The sequence below is a fragment of the Choloepus didactylus genome, chromosome 7, assembly GCF_015220235.1.
Source record: "Choloepus didactylus isolate mChoDid1 chromosome 7, mChoDid1.pri, whole genome shotgun sequence".
In the NCBI taxonomy this organism is placed as follows: Eukaryota; Metazoa; Chordata; class Mammalia; order Pilosa; family Megalonychidae; genus Choloepus; species Choloepus didactylus.
The window spans coordinates 79,859,261-79,880,313 of NC_051313.1; the positions used below are offsets into that span (position 1 = coordinate 79,859,261).

A 21,053-nucleotide genomic window follows, 5' to 3' on the forward strand; every position below is an offset into this window, starting at 1 on the left:
CAATGTCTGATTTCATCATTCTGGCTCCCACTGCACCTACTTAAAATGTTTTCATTTGGTGGTTAAATGTATTTTATTAAGTATTTATATAAAACAATTCTTTGCAATATTTTTTGGCAAATTAGATATTAAAAACTTCATTTTTATTTCATTGAGTGTGCTGTGGTGGATTGTGATTATCAGCCTTAGAGATCATCTTTGAAACTTGACCAAGACACCTGAATTTCTAACACATGTGGCATTTGCTAGCTCCTATTATATGGATCTTAAATTGTTTGATACCTCCTATTCATCAGTAGCTACTGGTCACAACCAATATAATGGCATATTAAGGTATACTTTTTATGTATTGTGGGTTTTCTAGTAAATGATCCCTTAAGAAAATGGATTTTTGTATTTACATGGTGACTAACTCAACTCCTGTAAGATTTGAGTAGTTCTTCCTCTTCAAGCAGTAACCTATTCCTTCTTTGTTCATCTGTCTTCAAAGTTTATGAAGTCTTTTTTGTTGTCTTCTAGGAGCACAACTTGGAACAGTAATTTCTCTTCCTCTTTCTGGAATAATTTGCTTCTATATGAATTGGACTTATGTCTTCTATTTTTTTGGTAAGTTTATTCCAAAATTTAACCTAAATTATAATGTAATAAATCCCAAATATAACAGTAGTCTAATAATTGGTTAAAAATATATTCCAACTCACTGAAGTAATATCTACTAAACCACAAAGTTCTAAAACACTTACTGATAGCCTGTTTTCCAAGTTGGTACAGTTAAAGTGATCTGGAGAGTTTTGTAATATTTTTCTGTATACACTTCTGTCAAATCCTGGACTTAAATGAAACATGTCTACAGTCAAAAATTGCTATCTTACGTATTATAAAAATGTGTATTTTTACAATATTTCTTCTCAAGCAATATAGGATGCCTTCAATGGTAGTTTTCTCTTCCTTCTTCTTCTCTTCTCTTCCCAAGGATTTTCATTTCTTGATCTCATTGGCAGATGAAATAACTTCTGACACCAACTACAATGCAATTGTGACTTAACTATCTGATTGAGAGAAACTTTAAATAAAATCTAAACTTAAACCATTTTTACATTGTTTGTAGCTATATAATATTTTCAGGATATGAAAAGATTGCTTTTGGTGCATCCTAATTTTTCATTTTTTTTATTGTGGACTATAACATATACATAAATGAGATAACTTTCAAAGTGCGATTTAACAAGTAAGTAGAGAGCAAATTTCGAAGAATGTTACAGGTTACAGTTCCATGGTTTCATTTATTTCCTTACTGTGAAATATATATGTAGAAAGATAAAAACTTTCAAAGTGCAATTTAACAAGGAGTTATATAGGAAATTTCAAAGAATGTTATAGATGAGAGTACCATAGTTTCAGTTATTTCCTTATTCTACAATGTAACGTATATACAGAAAGGTGATAACTTTCCAAGTACAATTTAACAAATAGCTATAGAGCAAATTTCAAAGAATATTATGGGTTACAGTTGCACAATTTCAATTCTTTCCTTCTAGCTATTCTAATAACCTAGCAACTATGAAAAAAAATGATTTAAAGATTCGGTATTCATAATCCTTTGTTAAATTCTATCTTGTCTGTTGCTACCCCTTCCTCTAGTTTAATCACTTTCCCGATCTTCACCAACTAGGCAGTGACCACCCTAACTTATTCAGGTGCATTCTAATTTTACTTAATATTATTTTTTTATTTTAAGGTATAGTTGGAATATTTTGGTTTATTTTATGGATCTGGTTAGTTAGTGATACACCAGAAACTCACAAGACAATCTCCCATTCTGAAAAGGAATACATTATTTCATCATTAAGAAATCAGGTATGGACTTCAGCATGTTTCAGAAATAATTTGTTCTTATATTTCTTTCTTATATTCTTATGAAATAATTATTTATTTTAATGTGAGTATTTCTATTTTGCATGTCCTGTGCAGAGTAAAATAGGCTAATAAAATGTACAAAGTACTCGTTTGTTTAGTCTGAGGAATTGCAATTTCTGTCTTAAAAGTAAGAAAAATTACTTTTTGAAGTCATTTTAAATATTTTAGAGTAGTGATTATCAAGTGAGTCTTAATTGTTTTTTTCTTCTTAATTAGCAGGTAATACAATGTTTTATTAATGAAAGAAATCTCATAGCTATATTCTAAATGTTAGTTTTTAGAAAACCAACTAGTGTGTTTATATCTGTATTTTAAATGAGTGTTTAATAAAAAGGATAGCACATTTATTATGATATGACATAAGAGTATGTGATACACCTGTTTGCTCCTGTAGAATAGATCATGTTTAGAAAAAAACTTGTATCTTATTAAAATGGGATTTGTATCACTTAATCAAGCACAATAGGAAATCAGAAATAAAAGTCAATATGGTGAATTTTCAAGCCATGGAAACAAAATATTTGCCTTCTGGGGGGAATAAAAGAGAAAAATAAAATCATTAGGAAAAATGAAAATATATGCAGTCTGAGTTTAGCATTCTTAATGGCTTTGGAGTTACTTTATTAGTCTAAGAACATAAAATATCTCTTGTAAAATGTGCTTCACCTATTAAGTTACCATGATTGATATTTCAAAATTTTATGTATAGTATAACCATGAAGTAATTACAAATTTACTGATTAGCATTTCTTTTTAAGTTTTGCTATGAATGTCCTTACAAGCTGCTGAACTTTAAGAAATGTGGTATTTCTTTGTCTTTGCCAAAGGTTAGCAAAAACTTAGAAACAGAAGAAATTAGCAATGTAATAAAGAAAATTATTTTGTCTTGGGAGCTAAGTGTCCTCTAGGATATTAATCAAGTGAATCACCCACTTTTTCCCCTTATAAAACAGATTAAGACAATTTAATGCATTGGAAACAGTTCTTGCCACATAAAACTTGATGTTTTGTCACATTGTCTCATCATTAATGATTAACGGCTTGCTTCTTCCAATACTCAGTTTTATCATTATTTTTATAGAAATGAAAATTTGCAGTTTAACTTTTTAAGAAGTTTTCTCTACTTTGATATGTCTTAATCTGTCCAATATCCAAACCTACATAAATTTGCTTTTCCATATGCTTCAGAAAATGAAATATTCAGAAGCAAGAACAGTTAGGAGGACTAGGTTTCATAGAACCCCATTTTGCATTCTTAAACCAGATGATGTAGTTGAAAATGCCATATGATAATGATGTGTTGCATGGAGTTCTACCTTTACTTCTTGGATCCAAGAAATATGCAGCATCTCCTGTACTTCATTCATTCTTTAAAGAAAAAAACATTTTTTCTTGAGAATTTACAATGTTGTACATTCTTTGTCAGGTACTAAGGACTTGAAAAATGAATAGGAGGATGAAAAAAAAGAAGACATGGTTCCTGTGGAACTTGTAGTCTCTAGAGGGAGACAGACATGGATAAACAGAATTTAAATATAATCTTGTCTGCACAATACAGTGCTGTAAGACACAGTGCACCTTAGGAACAGAGAAGGCAGGGGTCCTAAGCCAGCCTGGAACAGATAGGAAAAGCTTCCTGGTATCAGTGCCCTCTGGCCAAAAATCATCAGGAATATACCTGTAGTCAAAAAAAGTTGAGTTTCTTGGGCCGTTGCAGTGAGGAACACAACACACCAGGGAGAACCATGGAGCATCTCAGTATGAGAGTTGGGAAGGGCTTCTTATGGTTTAGACTTGTATTAGGTGACTTTGTGGAGGGCTTACAGAACTGATGTTTTGTTCTGGATTCAGTGCCACTGGAAAGGAATAGCAATTCTATGATTGAGTATTCTAATTTTTACCTAGTTGGTGTATTAAAGCTTTAATTGGTAAGAAAGCAGCGCTTACTCATATTAGCCAATAGAGAAGAAGATGTTTACTCCTTTTTGTGGTTCACAGTGTTCTTGTTTTTTTATCTGTACTCAGATGTGATTATAGAGTGCTCTTAATTGGTCCTTCTCCATCATCACTGAGTGACCTTGTTTAAGTTCACCAGGTGAACACCACTCCTACCTGTTAGAGGCATGCCAGTTTGGCTGAGAAGCAGCTCACTGGTGAAAGCTGTATGTGCACAGTCTTGAAAGGGAAGTTGGATTTAACAGGCAAATTAAGAAAGTAAGAGGTGTGCAGGCATTCTAGGCCAATGATATGGTGTGAGCAAAGGCACAGGAGTGAGTGAATATTTTCTGCCAGGAAGTCAGCAGTCAGGTATTGCTGACATGTAAAAGGCAAGGGAAAAGAGCAGCAGGCAAAATAGGAGGTTGGCGGGAGGCACATCATGGAGGGTCCCGTCTGTCTCCTTAAAGAACTTGGGCTTTATCCCATAGGCACTGGGATGTGAAGAGCTTGTATGCTTGAGGTGACAGAGTTCAGGTTTGCATTTTAGATAGCTTATGCTGACTGTTGTGTAGAGAGAGGATCTGAGCAGGACAAACAGGGTTCCAGTTACAAGGCTCTTTCAGTTATTGTGCTAAGAAAAAGCCAATACGTTTTATAATTTTTGTATTTTACTTTTTGATATTTCAAAGGAGTTGATTTAAAAATCTGCAGTTTACTAAATAAGGCTGATGTTCTATATGTGTTCCAGATTAAATTGTAGATGTTAAAGTACAGATCTAAGCATAAACACAGCTGTAGCTTATCCTAATTGTGCCTTTTTTCTTCAGCTATCTTCACAGAAATCAGTGCCCTGGATACCCATGCTAAAATCACTGCCACTTTGGGCTATTGTAGTTGCACATTTTTCTTACAACTGGACTTTTTATACTTTATTGACATTATTGCCTACTTATATGAAGGAGATCTTAAGGTTCAATGTTCAAGAGGTAAGAAAAAAATAATTGTTTGCTTCTTTGCTTCTACAGGGTGTATATATATATTTTATTCAGTTTTATTGAAATATATTCACATACCATGCAGTCTACAAAGTGTACATTCAGTTGTTTACAATACCCTTATATAGTTGTGCATTCATCACCAAAATCAATTTTTGAACATTTTCATTACCACACACACAAAAATAGTAAGAATAAGAAACGTGAGAAAGAACAACTAAGTAAAAAAAGATACTGGGTGCCTTTTTTTCTTTTTTTGCTCCCATTTTTCTACTCATCCTTCCATACACTGGACAAAGGTGAGTGTGGTCTATAAGCTACATTTTTATACAATCTTCTTCAAGATTCAAGGGTTCTGGATTGTAGTTTTATAGTTTCAGGTATTTGCTGCTAGCTATTCCAATTCATTAGAACCTAAAAAGGGTTGTCTATATTGTGCGTAAGAGTGCCCACCATAGTTACCTCTCGGCTCCTTTTGGAATCTCTCAGCCATGAAGCTTATTTCATCTCCTTCCACATCCCCCTTTTGGTCAAGAAGATGTTCTCCATCCCATGATGCCGGGTCTAGATTTCTCCCTGGAAGTCATATTCCATATTGCCAGGGAGATTTACTCCCCTGGGTGTCAGATCCCACGTAGTGGGGAGGGCAGTGATTTCACCTGCCAAGTTGGCTTAGCTGGAGAGAGAGAGGGCCACATCTGAGCAACAAATTGGGATTCAGGGGGAGACTCTTAAGCACAATTGTAAGCAGGCCTAGCCTCTCCTTTGCAGTAACAGTCTTCCCAAGGGCAAGTCCTGTGATAGAGGGCTCAGCCCATCAAACCAGTCCCCTGTCTGTGAGCACATCAGCAACCATCGAGGTGGGGAAACTCAACACCCCTGAATTCTCCACCAGCTCCTCAGTGGGTCTCTGCATATTTTTTTCATTGATTTTTTTTTAATTAACTCTTTTTTTAAATTAACTATTAACTATATGAAAAAAAAATTTTTTAAACATACAATAAAAAAACATTTCAAACAAACCATAAAAGTGAGTAAGAAGACAGCTAACCTAAAATAACTACTTTACTTCCAACATGTTCCTACTCTACCCCAAGAAAATAACCTAATATAGCAACATTTCTGTGAACTTGTTCCTACCATATAGGGTATATATTTTAAAGCCACACACAGAATTTGTTTATACCTTAGAGTTATTTCTCATATCTTCCATTTTACGCTGATATATTAAATTTTAGAGACTTCTCTTTTTGGCCTCCCCAGTTATTTTTCCTCACCGTGGGTTAAATCTTTATTCAGTGTATCTTTTTGTTGGTAACCCCTTTAACCATAAAGGCCTTACTAGTCTCTAGTAATATGCCTGTATATCCAATCACATATTCAAACAGTACCAATATTCACTTTTAAAAGGGATGGTAGTGGGACTGCTGAGAGGGGAGGCTGGGAGAGGCAAACCTTTTGTGCAGATGTTGCTCTGCAGTATTAATAGACATTGGAGGAGCTGTAGTTGTAACTCTGTGTAAGATTGGCCTTCCTGAAACTGCCCGTCCTTTAGAACTTATCAAATTTGAGGCTGTTCCTGTCATCTCTACATTGATGGATTTAAGGCAAATCTTGTCTTTTAAAGAGGTTGAGAAAAAGCTTGAAGAGAAAGAGTTTGTGAAGAAAATTGGTAGTGTTTTTGCCTTCACAATGAAAGATGGATCATAGACATAAATGTACGCAATAAAACTATAAAAGTCTAAAGAAAACATAGGTGTACATCTTTGTGACCTTGAATTAGGCAACAGCCTGGGTGGTGAATGTAAAGTGAAAGATAGCTCTAGTAGTGAAGAAGCAGCCTGGGTGATGAATGTAAAGAACAGCAAAAGGTGTGTGGTTCTTAAGATAAGACTGCACAACTGCATTGGCTACATGGAATTACCAGCTTTAAAGACTGAAAAAGTGAATCTTCAGTCACCTGTCTTGCAAAGCATATTGAAAACATTGGCCACATTGTTCATCCAGGCAGAAATAAGCTGTGAAAAACTGATCGGTTATATCAAAATACATCCACGAATTACATGGCAGAAGTTAGAGTGAAACTAGGCTTAGACAATAGCATGGGATAGATTTATTGTAAGCAATTTTGTTTTTCCTGACTTCTCTGTTAAAAGGAGCCTGACTGTAATCTAGCACTGCAGTAATGAATAGCATGCAACTATGCATTGTGTAGTTAATATGATAATTATGGTTTGAAGTAAAATTGAGATCCATAGCAGGGTATAGAACAACAGATTCTCAAAATCATATAAACAAAACCTCGTTTTACTTATAATGCATATTTAAAGATTATTCTACTGACATTTCAGTTTGAGATTTTTCTTGGGAGAACTATGGAAGAAATAATAACAGTTGGTAGCCAGTAATTAGTCTTGTACACTTAATTGCCCCTATCTGTTTTTCATTGATTGCTTTTTGAGAGTTCGGTAATGAAAGGCTTTTAGAATAAGAATGTTTTAGCTTACATCTTCATGCAAAGAAAGCATTTTCTTTCTGAACCAAAATTAAAAGAAGTATGAATAGAGTTTTTAAAAGTTCTATGGTTGTATAGAAACCTGTTTTTAAAATGGATATTTTTTACTTGAACATCAATATGTTGTATTCATGAAATGGCGTTTGTTCAAAATAAAGAGGCAAAAGAAAGTTTACTTTGAGAAACGTGTTTAAAATTATAATTTCATTAATTAAAAATTTTAAAGCTCTTAATCCTTTGTTATAAGCTTGCTATTTTGGATATTAATATTTTGGAATCAATTTTGAAATAAATGAAACCAAGGTATATTCTTGAACAGAAAGCTGAACAGCTGTAAAAGATGCCCATGGAATATATAAAGGACTTTTTTTAATAGTTTTGGGTTGTTTTGAGGAGTTGTTTTTGTTTTTGTTTTTTAACTTATTATTTTTTTTTATTGAGATATATTCACATACCACGCAGTCATACAAAACAAATCGTACATTCGATTGTTCACAGTACCATTACATAGTTGTACATTCATCACCTAAATCAATCCCTGACACCTTCATTAGCACACACACAAAAATAACAAGAATAATAATTAAAGTGAAAAAGAGCAATTAAAGTAAAAAAGAACACTGGGTGCCTTTGTCTGTTTGTTTCCTTCCCCTATTTTTCTACTCATCCATCCATAAACTAGACAAAGTGGAGTGTGGTCCTTATGGCTTTCCCAATCCCCTTGTCACCCCTCATAAGCTACATTTTTATACAACTGTCTTCGAGATTCATGGGTTCTGGGTTGTAGTTTGATAGTTTCAGGTATCCACCACCAGCTACCCCAATTCTTTAGAATCTAAAAAGGGTTGTCTAAAGTGTGCATAAGAGTGCCCACCAGAGTGACCTCTCGGCTCCTTTTGGAATCTCTCTGCCACTGAAGCTTATTTCATTTCCTTTCACATCCCCCTTTTGGTCAAGAAGATGTTCTCCGTCCCACGATGCCAGGTCTACATTCCTCCCCGGGAGTCATATTCCACGTTGCCAGGGAGATTCACTCCCCTGGGTGTCTGATCCCACGTAGGGGGGAGGGCAGTGATTTCACCTTTCAAGTTGGCTTAGCCAGAGAGAGAGGGCCACATCTGAGCAACAAAGAGGCATTCGGGAGGAGGCTCTTAGGCACAACCATAGGGAGGCCTAGCCTCTCCTTTGCAGCAACCGTCTTCCCAAGGGGAAAACCTGTGGTAGAAGGCTCAACCCATCAAACCACCAGTCCCCTATGTCTGTGGTCATGTTAGCAACCATGGAGGTGGGGTAGGCGAATACCCCTGCATTCTCCACAGGCTCCTCAACGGGGCACTACATCTTTTTTTTTTCCTTGTTTTTCTTTTTTTTTTTTTTTTAACTTTCCCTTCTTTTTTAAGTCAACTGTATGAAAAAAAAGTTAAAAAGACAACAAACATACAATAAAAGAACATTTCAAAGAGACCATAACAACGGAGTAAGAAAAAGGCAACTAACCTAAGATAACTGCTTAACTTCCAATATGTTCCTACTTTACCCCAAGAAAGTTACCTAATATAGCAACATTTCTGTGAACTTGCTCCTACTATATCCATCAGAAATTAACAGACCATAGTCATTCTTGGGCATCCCCAGAACGTTAAATAGCTTATCTGTTCTTGGATTATTGTTCCCCCTTCCTTAATTGCTCTCTACTGCTAGTTCCCCTACATTCTACATTATAAACCATTTGTTTTACATTTTTCAAAGTTCACATTAGTGGTAGCATATAATATTTCTCTTTTTGTGCCTGGCTTGTTTCGCTCAGCATTATGTCTTCAAGGTTCATCCATGTTGTTATATGTTTCACGTTAACTTATTATTTTGCTATAATTTCAAACTTACAAGAAAGTTGCCAAACTATACAGAAACAAAACATAGAACTCCAGTGTACACCCCTACCCAGATACCCATATTTACTAACTATTAGCATTTTACTGCATTTGTTTTATCATTCTTTCTGTTTGTCTACCTATCTACTTTCTAAACATTTGAGAGTACGTTTTGTACACTTCCATGTACATTTCCTCAGAACAAGGACACTTACTTATATAACTACCTTAAGTACAGCTATAAAGTTGAAGGAATTTAACATTGATATAAAGCATACAGTTCATATTCCAGTTTTTTTTTTAATTTTCCCAATAATGTCCTTTTGGGCATTTTCTCCTCCATTACCAGATCCAATCCAGGATCATAGATTGCATATGTCATTGTCTCTTTCATCTCTCTTTTTTTTTAATTGTGGTAACATATATATATGACAGAATTTCCCATCTCAACCGTTCTCAAACATACAATTCAGTGTCATTAATCACATTCACATTGTTGTGCTAATATCACTACCATCTATAACTAAAATTTCACCCTCACCTCAAACAGAAACCCTGCACCATTTATGTATTAACATACACCATTTATGTATTAACATTGAAACTTTAAGTAGAAAAATTCAGTAACTCTCAAGTATTATTAGTCTTATCTCACTAGGGGATAAGACCAAGATCAGAGAATTCACTTCTCTGAATTGCTGCAGCTTATTCATGTGCAGGATTCTGCACAAAGAGCAATTGACATGATCCCACTGTGTAGAAGTCTAAATAGAATAAAATTTATTGAGGAAACTATAAACTCCAGAAAGAAATAAAAATCTTAAACTACAAACATAGACTAGAAACATGCAACATCTGACATAGAGGATCACAAACTATGATGAAAAAATTATATCTTCTTTTCTTGAGGACACTTGCATTTGAAATATTAACAAATTTTACTGGTCTGTACCAACAGTGATGCTTAAATGGGATTATTACCAGATTTTAAATACCATTGATAAAATACCCTTCTACCTTTTTGTTTGTGCATAAAATACTGATGGGTCTAGCTATCTCCCTGACTAAAAGAATTTTGTTTATCAGAATTAGACCATTTAGTCTTGACCTCTTAAATTTGTGGTGAGGAAAAATTAATAAGTTAATAGAAGAAAGGAATTTCTTTCCACAAGACTTTCTGGTTGTTTTTTTGGGGGGAGGGAGGTGGTGGTGAAGGGTATATATTCTTCATTTTATACAATTTGCAATTTTCTAAAAAATTGACTGTCAGTTTCCTACAAAGCAGATTGCACATTTCCATGATAATTTTTGTTTCATATTTCCTGGTGTTTTCATTTTGTTTAGGCAGTAACTTAAAGAAGAGGGGAAAAAGTAGAGGTATCTCTATCACCTCCCTGCCTCTGTCCTCTGCTCAAAGCAAGCAGTAGTGCTCCAGGCACCTGGCAAACTTCATGGTGAAATAGGAACATCTAAAAGCAAAAGATAGAAAGCTCCTGGAACCAAATGCCAAATGTATGCCCTTCTTTTCTAATTCACTTGCAGCAAGTTTCATATAACGCATCTCTGTAAAACGGCATTCCATACTTTGTGTTGCTAGTATTAGAAATGGATCACATAGGCATTTATTAAACAAAATTTTATTGAGCATTTGTGTGCCAGGGACTACTGTAGGTGCTGGAAATACAGCAGAACAAGAAAGACGTATCTTTCTCTTGAATACCTTATGACAATGGAAGAAGTACAGGGTGTTCGGGACACACAATTGTTGCTGTATAACCTGGGTGAGGAATTCAGGGAAGGCCTTCCAGAGGAAGCAAAATTTTAAGAGAATCCTAAAGTTAGCTGTGCAAAGTACTGTATCTATGTATAGAACAAGGGGCCTGTGGAGTCTGCATTAGCATAGAGAAAAAGGCAATAACATAATAAATTATACAGTGTGTTGGAAGGTGATGAGTTCTGTGGAAAAAAGAAAAAGTAGAGCAGCATTAAGAAGATTAGTAGTTAAAAAGAACAACAACTACAAAAGTGTTATCACTCCTCTACCCCTCCTGACCAGACCGTGGCTCTGAGTAATTGAGTGCGCCAGAAGGGAGGTCGTCTCCTTCCAGGTATGGCTGGGCATGGAGTTTCCCACAGGCTGCCTCCATGCCCAGACACTAAAGGGGCTGGTCCTTACCCTCAGGCCTGGAGCTCAATCAGAAGGAGCCCAGAGGCAGCCTGGCTGTTCCTATGAGAAACAAGAGAATTTTCTTGACTTATGCAATTTCTCAGTGTGATTATTAATTTTGTGAGACAACTTGGTGAGGCTACAGTGTCCAGTAGTTGTTTGGTCAAACACTAGTCTAGATGTTGCTACAAAGTTATTCTGTAGATGTAATTAACATCTACAACCAGTTGATTTTAAGTAATGCTTTACCCTCATTAATGTGGGTGGGCCTCATCCAATCAGCTGAAGACCTTTTTTTTTTTTTAAATTATTATTTTTTTGTTTCATTTTTATTGAGATTGCTCAGACACCACACAATTATCCAAAGATCCAAAGTGTACAACCACTCGCCCCTGGGCACCACCACACAGCCGTGCATCCACCACACTTAATTTTTGTTCAATTTCTAGAAACTTCTCACCACTCCAGACAAGAAACAAAGTGAAAGATGAAAAAAGAAAAAAAGAAAAGGAAACTCCAGCCCCCCCATCCCCAACCAACCCTCCTCAATCGCTGACCCCTAGCATTGATACAGCACACCCGTCACCGTCCACGAAAAAATGCCGAAACACTACCAACTGTAGTATACAGTCTGCAACAGGCACACAGTTCTTCCCCACACGCCCCTCCACCACCAACCCCCAATTGTACTGTCACACACCTGTTCTGGTTCATGAAGTGACCTCCAGTATTTGTGCAGTCAACCATGGACATTGCCCACCACAGGACCCAGCCCTATACATTTCCATCCTTCGACCTCCAACCCTCCCCCCGGCGACACACATGACCTTGAGCTTCCCCCCTCCACCTCACCCACACACCACTCGGTGCTGCTAGCCACTCTCACATCTTGCCACCAACACCCCTGTCCACTTCCAAACACCCAAGTTCATCCTAATTGAACATTCCGCCCACACCAAGCAACCACTCCCCACCCTCAAGCCCCACCCCACATCCTGGCACCCTACATTCCATGTTTATGAATCCACACACTGCAACCAGTTCCCATCAGTGAGACCCCACAATAACCGTCCCAACGTGTCCGGCCCACTCCACCCAGCACACTGCCCCCGAGGTTCCGTCATCAACCCATTTCCTTCAATATGGTTTTGTTCACTCACCACACACTCCACCCCAAGCAAACAATCGATGGTTTTCTGCATGGTCATACACCTACGTGCTCACCACCTTCACCACCATCCATACAAGAGCATCCACATTTCCTCCACAAGGCAGGAGGGAGAGTCAAAGAAGGTAGAGAGGCAAAAGAAAGAGGAAAAAAAAAATGACAGCTAGGAAGCAGCAAAAGGAAAAATAACCCCAAATCAAAGCAGAACAAAGAATCAGACAACACCACCAATGTCAAGTGTCTAACATGCCTCCCCTATCCCCCCCTCTTATCTGCATTCACCTTGGTATATCACCTTTGTTACATTAAAGGAAGCAGAATACAATGATTCTATTAGTTACAGTCTCTAGTTTATGCTGATTGCATCCCTCCCCCAATGCCTCCCCATTTTTAACACCTTGCAAGGTTGACATTTGCTTGTTCTCCCTCTTAAAAGAACATATTTGTACATTTTATCACAATTGTTGAATACTCTAGATTTCACCAAGTTACACAGTCCCAGTCGTTATCTTTCCTCCTTTCTTGTGGCGTCTCACATGCTCCCCATCTTCCTCTCTCAACCGTATTCATAGTTATCTTTGTTCAGTGTACTTACATTGTTGTGCTACCATCTCCCAAAATTGTGTCCCAAACCACACACTCCTGTCTTCTATCACCCTGTAGTGCTTTCTTTAGTATTTCCTGTAGGGCAGGTGTCTTGTTCACAAAGTCTCTCATTGTCTGTCTGTCAGAAAATACTTTGAGCTCTCCCTCATATTTGAAGAACAGCTTTGCTGGATACAGGATTCTTGGTTGGCGGTTTTTCTCTTTCAGTATCTTAAATATATCACACCACTTCCTTCTTGCCTCCATGGTTTCTGCTGAGAGATCCGCACATAGTCTTATTAAGCTTCCTTTGTATGTAATGGATCGCTTTTCTCTTGCTGCTTTCAGGATTCTCTCTTTGTCTTTGACATTTGATAATCTGATTATTAAGTGTCTTGGCGTAGGCCTATTCATATCTCTTCTGTTTGGAGTATGCTGCGCTTCTTGGATCTGTAATTTTATGTCTTTCATAAGAGATGGGAAATTTTCATTAATTATTTCCTCTATTATTGCTTCTGCCCCCTTTCCCTTCTCTTCTCCTTCTGGGACACCAATGATACGTACATTATTGTACTTTGTTTCATCCTTGAGTTCCCGGAGACGTTGCTTATATTTTTTCATTCTTTTCTCCCTCTGCTCCTTTGTGTGTAGGCTTTCAGGTGTTTTTTTCTCCAGTTCCTGAGTGTTTTTTTCTGCCTCTTGAGATCTGCTGTTGTATGTTTCCATTGTGTCTTTCATCTCTTGTGTTGTGCCTTTCATTTCCATAGATTCTACTAGTAGTTTTTTTGAACTTTTGATTTCTGCCGTATACATGCCCAGTGCTTCCTTTACAGCCTCTATCTCTTTTGCAATATCTTCTCTAAACTTTTTGAATTGATTTAGCATTAGTTGTTTAAATTCCTGTATCTCAGTTGAAGTGTACGTTTGTTCCTTTGACTGGGCCATAACTTTGTTTTTCTTAGTGTAGGTTGTAATTTTCTGTTGTCTAGGCGTGGTTTCCTTGGTTATCCAAATCAGGTTTTCCCAGACCAGAACAGGCTCAGGTCCCAGAGAGAAGAAATATTCAGTATCTGGTTTCCCTGCAGGTGTGTCTTAGAAAATTGCTCCACCCTTTGATGCCTCGGGTCACTGTGCTTTTCTGCCCAGCAGGTGATGCCTGTTAGCCTGTAATTCTTGACTGGTATGAGGAGGTATGTCCGTGTTCCCCCAGGCTCTGGGGTCTGGTTCTTAATGGAAAGGGCCCCACCCCTTTCCTCCTAGAGAAGACAGACCCCTCAGGTGGAGGTCATTAGCATTTCAGTGGTCTCGCTCTCTGCTTGTGGTGTCTCCACCCTTCCCAGAGTCACAGCCCTGGAAACTGAAAATGACTGGGGCTTTCTCCACTGAGCCAAAAAAGAAACAGATAGTCCCCTTCAGACCCAGTCCAAGGCGACCCTCCGGCTCTCCCAGGTCAGTCGTCACCCAAAGCCTCTGTCTGTTTTTTGGGGCTGTGTACCTGTAGTGAGCAGTTCACACTCGCTACTTAAAACCCCAGTTGGAGCTCAGCTGAGCTGTATTAGCTTGCTGGGAGAGAGCTTCTCTCTGGCACCACGAGGCTTTGCAGCTCGGGCTATGGGGGAGGGGGTCTCCCGACCTGGTTCCGCAGGTTTTACTTACAGATTTTATGCTGTGTTCTCAGGCATTCCTCCCAATTCAGGTTGGTGAATGATGAATGGATGGTCTCGTTTGTCCCCCCGCAGTTATTCTGGATTATTTACTAGTTGTTTCTGGTTTTTTGTAGTTGTTCCAGGGGGACTACTTAGCTTCCAGTCCTCTCTATGCCGCCATTTTGCCCTAGTCAGCTGAAGACCTTTAAAATTAAAAAATGAAGATTCCAAAAAGAAGATGAAATTCTGCCACAAAACAACATTAACTCTTGACTGAGTTTCCAGCCTGCCAGATAGTTCTCAGACTTGCCAGCTCTCATGGTCAAGTGAGCCAATTCCTTAAAATGAATCTCTTATTATACATATAAAAAAAAGAAGAAGATTGGGAGTGCTGGGAGCCAGGTTTCAGTATTAAAACAAATTATCAGGGTAGGCCCCATTAAAAAGTTGGAATTTGAGCAAAGACTTGAAAGAGGTGAAGAGTTAGACAAGCAGATGTCTAGGGGAAGGGCATTCTAGTCAGAAAAAAAAAAAACAGCTAGAGCAGATTCCAAGGTGAGAGCATGTCTGGCATGTCCAGGGGGATCATTATGGTAGAGCAGTCTAAGCAAAGGGGAAAATAATAGCTGATGAGGTCAGAGAGGTAATGGGGCTAGATCATGTGGAGCCTGGTAAGCCATTGTAAAGATTTTGAGTTTGCTCTGAGTGAGTTGAGAAGTTACTTAGATGGTTTTGAACAGGGGTGACATGGTCTTAAAAGGATGAATCTGACTACTGTGGGGAGAATAAGTTGTGGTCGAGGTAAGGTGGAAGCAGGGAGACCTGTTAGGAGGCTATTGTGGTAATCCATGCAGGTGAGAATAGTGGCTCAGACCAGATTTGTAGCAGTGGAGGTGGTGAGAAATGGTCATATTTTGTTCAGATTTTGAAAGTAAAGCCAACAGGATTTCTTGACAGATTGGATATGAGTATTTAAGAGAAGTAGAGGAGTGAAGAATGACACTAAGACTCACTGGGACAGGGAACGCTGCAGGTGGAGCAGGTTACAGGGGGGGAAATCAGGAGTTCAATTTTGGACATACTGTACTGAGTTTGAGATGCCTATTAGATGTGCAGTAGGTGTCTAGATATGAATCTGGAGTTCCAGAGAGAGGTTTGGGTTGAAAGCATAAATTAGTGAGTCATATTTAAACAGGTGAGACTAGTTGAAATCACTAAGAAAGTAAATATAGTTAGAGAAAAGAGGACCAAGGACTGAGCCCTATGGACTCGAACATAAGGGGTCAGTAAAGGAGACTGAGAAAGAGTGACCTCTGAGGTGGGAAGGGTGTAATACCCTGAAATACGTTTGAGTAAAGGGTATCAAGTAGGAAGGAGAGATCGCCAGATTTAGTAATACATGTATTATGTGACCTTGACATTATTAATGAACACTTTCAATGGTGAGGTAGGGGTGAAATCCTGTTTGTAGTACATAAAAGAGACAACAGGAAAAGAATTGAAGACAGTGCTTATAGAGAGCTCATTCAAGGCATTCCACTGTGGGCAACAAAATGGTGTGGTAGATATTAGAAATAGTGGGATTGAGAAAGGTTGGTTCGTTGGTTGGTTAGTTGGTTTAAGGAAGACATTTGTGTGATGATGGGAATAATCCAGTAGCAAATGTAAAATTAATGATGTGGAGAAGGGATCCACATCCTTGAGTAGATATGAGAGGATGGGCATGGGGTGCTGGCAAGGAGGAGCCAGACTTAATGGAAGCTTGGGTAGTTCATCTAGATTAACAGGAGGGAAGGCAGGTAGGTAGGTAAAGTCTAGAGAGGTTTTCTTGTAATGGCTTCAGTTTTCTCAGTAGAATAGGAAACCAGGAGGTCATCAGGGGAACATGAGGAAGATAGAAAAGCTTGCAGACTTACCAGGAAGCTAAAGAAGCTCAAGCTTCACAGACCCCCTCCCTTACACGGGCTCCTTCTAAGAGGAGTCTTAGTAATTTGTTCAAATGATCATATGTTTTTATAAAACATAGACAAAGCAGCATGTTATTGCTGCAGACAGTAAAGATCCATCTCTTTCCCCTCCATTCCACTTCACCTCATGTCAGATGGCATTGGTGTAGCAGCTGTGAGCATTTTTGTGTAATCCAATTACTTTAATACTAACATATTCCAATTACTTTAATACTAATACTACTACTAATGTAGTAATTGGATTACACAACTATGTAACAATGTAACAGCAATTTTTAAATGCCTTTGAATTACCCTCATGTAAAACTTAATTTCAGGAGGCGGGGCAAGATGGCAGACTGGTGAGCTGTATGTTTTAGTTACTCCTCCAGGAAAGTAGGTAAAAAGCCAGGAACTGCGTGGACTGGACACCACAGAGCAATCTGTCTTTGGGCATACTTCATACAACACTCATGAAAACGTGGAACTGCTGAGATCAGCGAAATCTGTAAGTTTTTGCGGCCAGGGGACCCGCGCCCCTCCCTGCCAGGCTCAGTCCCGGGGGAGGAGGGGCTGTCAGCTCCAGGAAGGAGAAGGGAGAATTGCAGTGGCTGCTCTCATCGGAAACTCATTCTACTGATTCAAACTCCAACCATAGATAGACTGAGGCCAGACACCAGAGACTCTGAGAGCAGCCAGCCCAGCAGAGAGGAGACGGGCATAGAAGGAAAACAACACGAGAAGCTCCAAAGTAAAAGCAGAGGATTTTTGGAGTTCTGGTGAACACAGAAAGGGGAAGGGCGGAGATCAGGCCTTGAGGCGCATATGCAAATCCCGAAGCAAGGCTGATCTCTCTGCCCAGGGCACATTTCCTTAATGGCCCTGGTTGCTTTGTCTATTAGCATTTCAATAACCCATTAGATCTCTGAGGAGGGCCGTTTTTTTTTTTTTTTTTTTTTTTTTTTTTTTTTTTTAAATCCTTTTTGCTTTTTCTAAAACAATTACTCTAAGAAGCTCAATACAGAAAGCTTCAAAGAATTGAAATTTGGGCACGTCAAGTCAAGAGCAGAAATAAGAGAGCTCTGAGACAAAAGGCAATAATCCAGTGGCTGAGAAAATTCACTAAACAACACAACTTCCCAAGAAAAGGGGGGTGTCCGCTCACAGCCACCATCCTGGTGGACAGGAAACACTCCTGCCCATCGCCAGCCCCATAGCCCAGAGCTGCCCCAGACAACCCAGTGTGACGGAAGTGCTTCAAATAACAGGCACACACCACAAAACTGGGCGTGGACATTAGCCTTCCCTGCAACCTCAGCTGGATGTCCCAGAGCTGGGAAGGGGGAGCAGTGTGAATTAACAGAGCCCCATTCAGCCATCATTTGAGCAGACTGGGAGCCTCCCAACACAGCCCAGCAGCCCAGAACTGCCCTGGGGGGACGGCACTCACCTGTGACATAGCACAGTCATCCCTCAACAGAGGACCCGGGGTGCACAGCCTGGAAGAGGGGCCCACTTGCAAGTCTCAGGAGCCATACGCCAATACCAAAGACTTGTGGGTCAGTGGCAGAGACAAACTGTGGCAGGACTGAACTGAAGGATTAGACTATTGCAGTAGCTTTAAAACTCTAGGATCATCAGGGAGATTTGATTGTTAGGGCCACCCCCCCTCCCCGACTGCCCAGAAACACGCCCCACATACAGGGCAGGCAACACCAACTACACACGCAAGCTTGGGACACCAATTGGGCCCCACAAGACTCACTCCCCCACTCACCAAAAAGGCTAAGCAGGGGAGATCTGGCTTGTGGAGAACAGGTGGCTCGTGGACGCCACCTGCTGGTTAGTTAGAGAAAGTGTACTCCACGAAGCTGTAGATCTGATAAATTAGAGATAAGGACTTCAACTGGTCTACAAACCCTAAAAGAACCCTATCAAGGACAGCAAATGCCACGAGGCCAAAAACAACAGAAAATTATAAAGCATATGAAAAAACCAGACGATATGGATAACCCAAGCCCAAGCACCCAAATCAAAAGACCAGAAGAGACACACCTAGAGCAGCTACTCAAAGAACTAAAGATGAACAATGAGACCCTAGTACGGGATATGAAGGAAATCAAGAAGACCCTAGAAGAGCATAAAGAAGACATTGCAAGACTAAATAAAAAAATGGATGATCTTATGGAAATTAAAGAAACTGTTGACCAAATTAAAAGATTCTGGACACTCATAGTACAAGACTAGAGGAAGTTGAACAACGAATCAGTGACCTGGAAGATGACAGAATGGAAAATGAAAGCATAAAAGAAAGAATGGGGAAAAAAATTGAAAAACTCGAAATGGACCTCAGGGATATGATAGATAATATGAAGCGTCCGAATATAAGACTCATTGGTGTCCCAGAAGGGGAAGAAAAGGGTAAAGGTCTAGGAAGAGTATTCAAAGAAATTGTTGGGGAAAACTTCCCAAATCTTCTAAACAACATAAATACACAAATCATAAATGCTCAGCGAACTCCAAATAGAATAAATCCAAAAAAACCCACTCCGAGACATATACTGATCACACTGTCAAACATAGAAGAGAAGGAGCAAGTTCTGAAAGCAGCAAGAGAAAAGCAATTCACCACATACAAAGGAAACAGCATAAGACTAAGTAGTGACTACTCAGCAGCCACCATGGAGGCGAGAAGGCAATGGCACGATATATTTAAAATTCTGAGAGAGAGGAATTTCCAGCCAAGAATACTTTATCCAGCAAAGCTCTCCTTCAAATTTGAGGGAGAGCTTAAATTTTTCACAGACAAAGAAATGCTGAGAGAATTTGCTAACAAGAGACCTGCCCTACTGGAGATACTAAAGGGAGCCCTACAGACAGAGAAACAAAGACAGGACAGAGAGACTTGGAGAAAGGTTCAGTACTAAAGAGATTCGGTATGGGTACAATAAAGGATATTAATAGAGAGAGGGAAAAATATGGCAAACATAATCCAAAGGATAAGATGGCCGATTCAAGAAATGCCTTCACGGTTTTAACGTTGAATGTAAATGGATTAAACTCCCCAATTAAAAGATATAGATTCGCAGAATGGATCAAAAAAAATGAACCATCAATATGTTGCATACAAGAGACTCATCTTAGACACAGGGACACAAAGAAATTGAAAGTGAAAGGATGGAAAAAAATATTTCATGCAAGCTACAGCCAAAAGAAAGCAGGTGTAGCAATATTAATCTCAGATAAAATAGACTTCAAATGCAGGGATGTTTTGAGAGACAAAGAAGGCCACTACATACTAATAAAAGGGGCAATTCAGCAAGAAGAAATAACAATCGTAAATGTCTATGCACCCAATCAAGGTGCCACAAAATACATGAGAGAAACATTGGCAAAACTAAAGGAAGCAATTGATGTTTCCACAATAATTGTGGGAGACTTCAACACATCACTCTCTCCTATAGATAGATCAACCAGACAGAAGACCAATAAGGAAATTGAAAACCTAAACAATCTGATAAATGAATTAGATTTAACAGACATCTACAGGACATTACATCCCAAATCACCAGGATACACATACTTTTCTAGTGCTCACGGAACTTTCTCCAGAATAGATCATATGCTGGGACATAAAACAAGCCTCAATAAATTTAAAAAGATTGAAATTATTCAAAGCACATTCTCTGACCACAATGGAATACAATTAGAAGTCAATAACCATCAGAGACTTAGAAAATTCACAAATACCTGGAGGTTAAACAACACACTCCTAAACAATCAGTGGGTTAAAGAAGAAATAGCAAGAGAAATTGCTAAATATATAGAGACGAATGAAAATGAGAACACAACATACCAAAACCTATGGGATGCAGCAAAAGCAGTGCTAAGGGGGAAATTTATAGCACTAAACGCATATATTAAAAAGGAAGAAAGAGCCAAAATCAAAGAACTAATGGATCAACTGAAGAAGCTAGAAAATGAACAGCAAACCAATCCTAAACCAAGTAGAAGAAAAGAAATAACAAGGATTAAAGCAGAAATAAATGACATAGAGAACAAAAAAACAATAGAAAGGATAAATATCACCAAAAGTTGGTTCTTTGAGAAGATCAACAAGATTGACAAGCCCCTAGCTAGACTGACAAAATCAAAAAGAGAGAAGACCCATATAAACAAAATAATGAATGAAAAAGGTGACATAACTGCAGATCCTGAAGAAATTAAAAAAATTATAAGAGGATATTATGAACAACTGTATGGCAACAAACTGGATAATGTAGAAGAAATGGACAATTTCCTGGA

The 21,053-nt window shown here is 38.6% G+C and overlaps 1 protein-coding gene across 1 annotated transcript in view; it reads left to right on the plus strand.

The window, feature by feature from the left end:
• Positions 1 to 21,053, plus strand: part of SLC17A5 (solute carrier family 17 member 5) — a 91,697-nt gene that overhangs the window by 25,419 nt on the left and 45,225 nt on the right. The window contains exons 5-7 of the mRNA XM_037844151.1: positions 520 to 606; positions 1,739 to 1,857; positions 4,683 to 4,841. Coding sequence (XP_037700079.1) covers positions 520 to 606; positions 1,739 to 1,857; positions 4,683 to 4,841 — 365 coding nt within the window. The remainder of the gene's footprint in view (positions 1 to 519; positions 607 to 1,738; positions 1,858 to 4,682; positions 4,842 to 21,053) is intronic.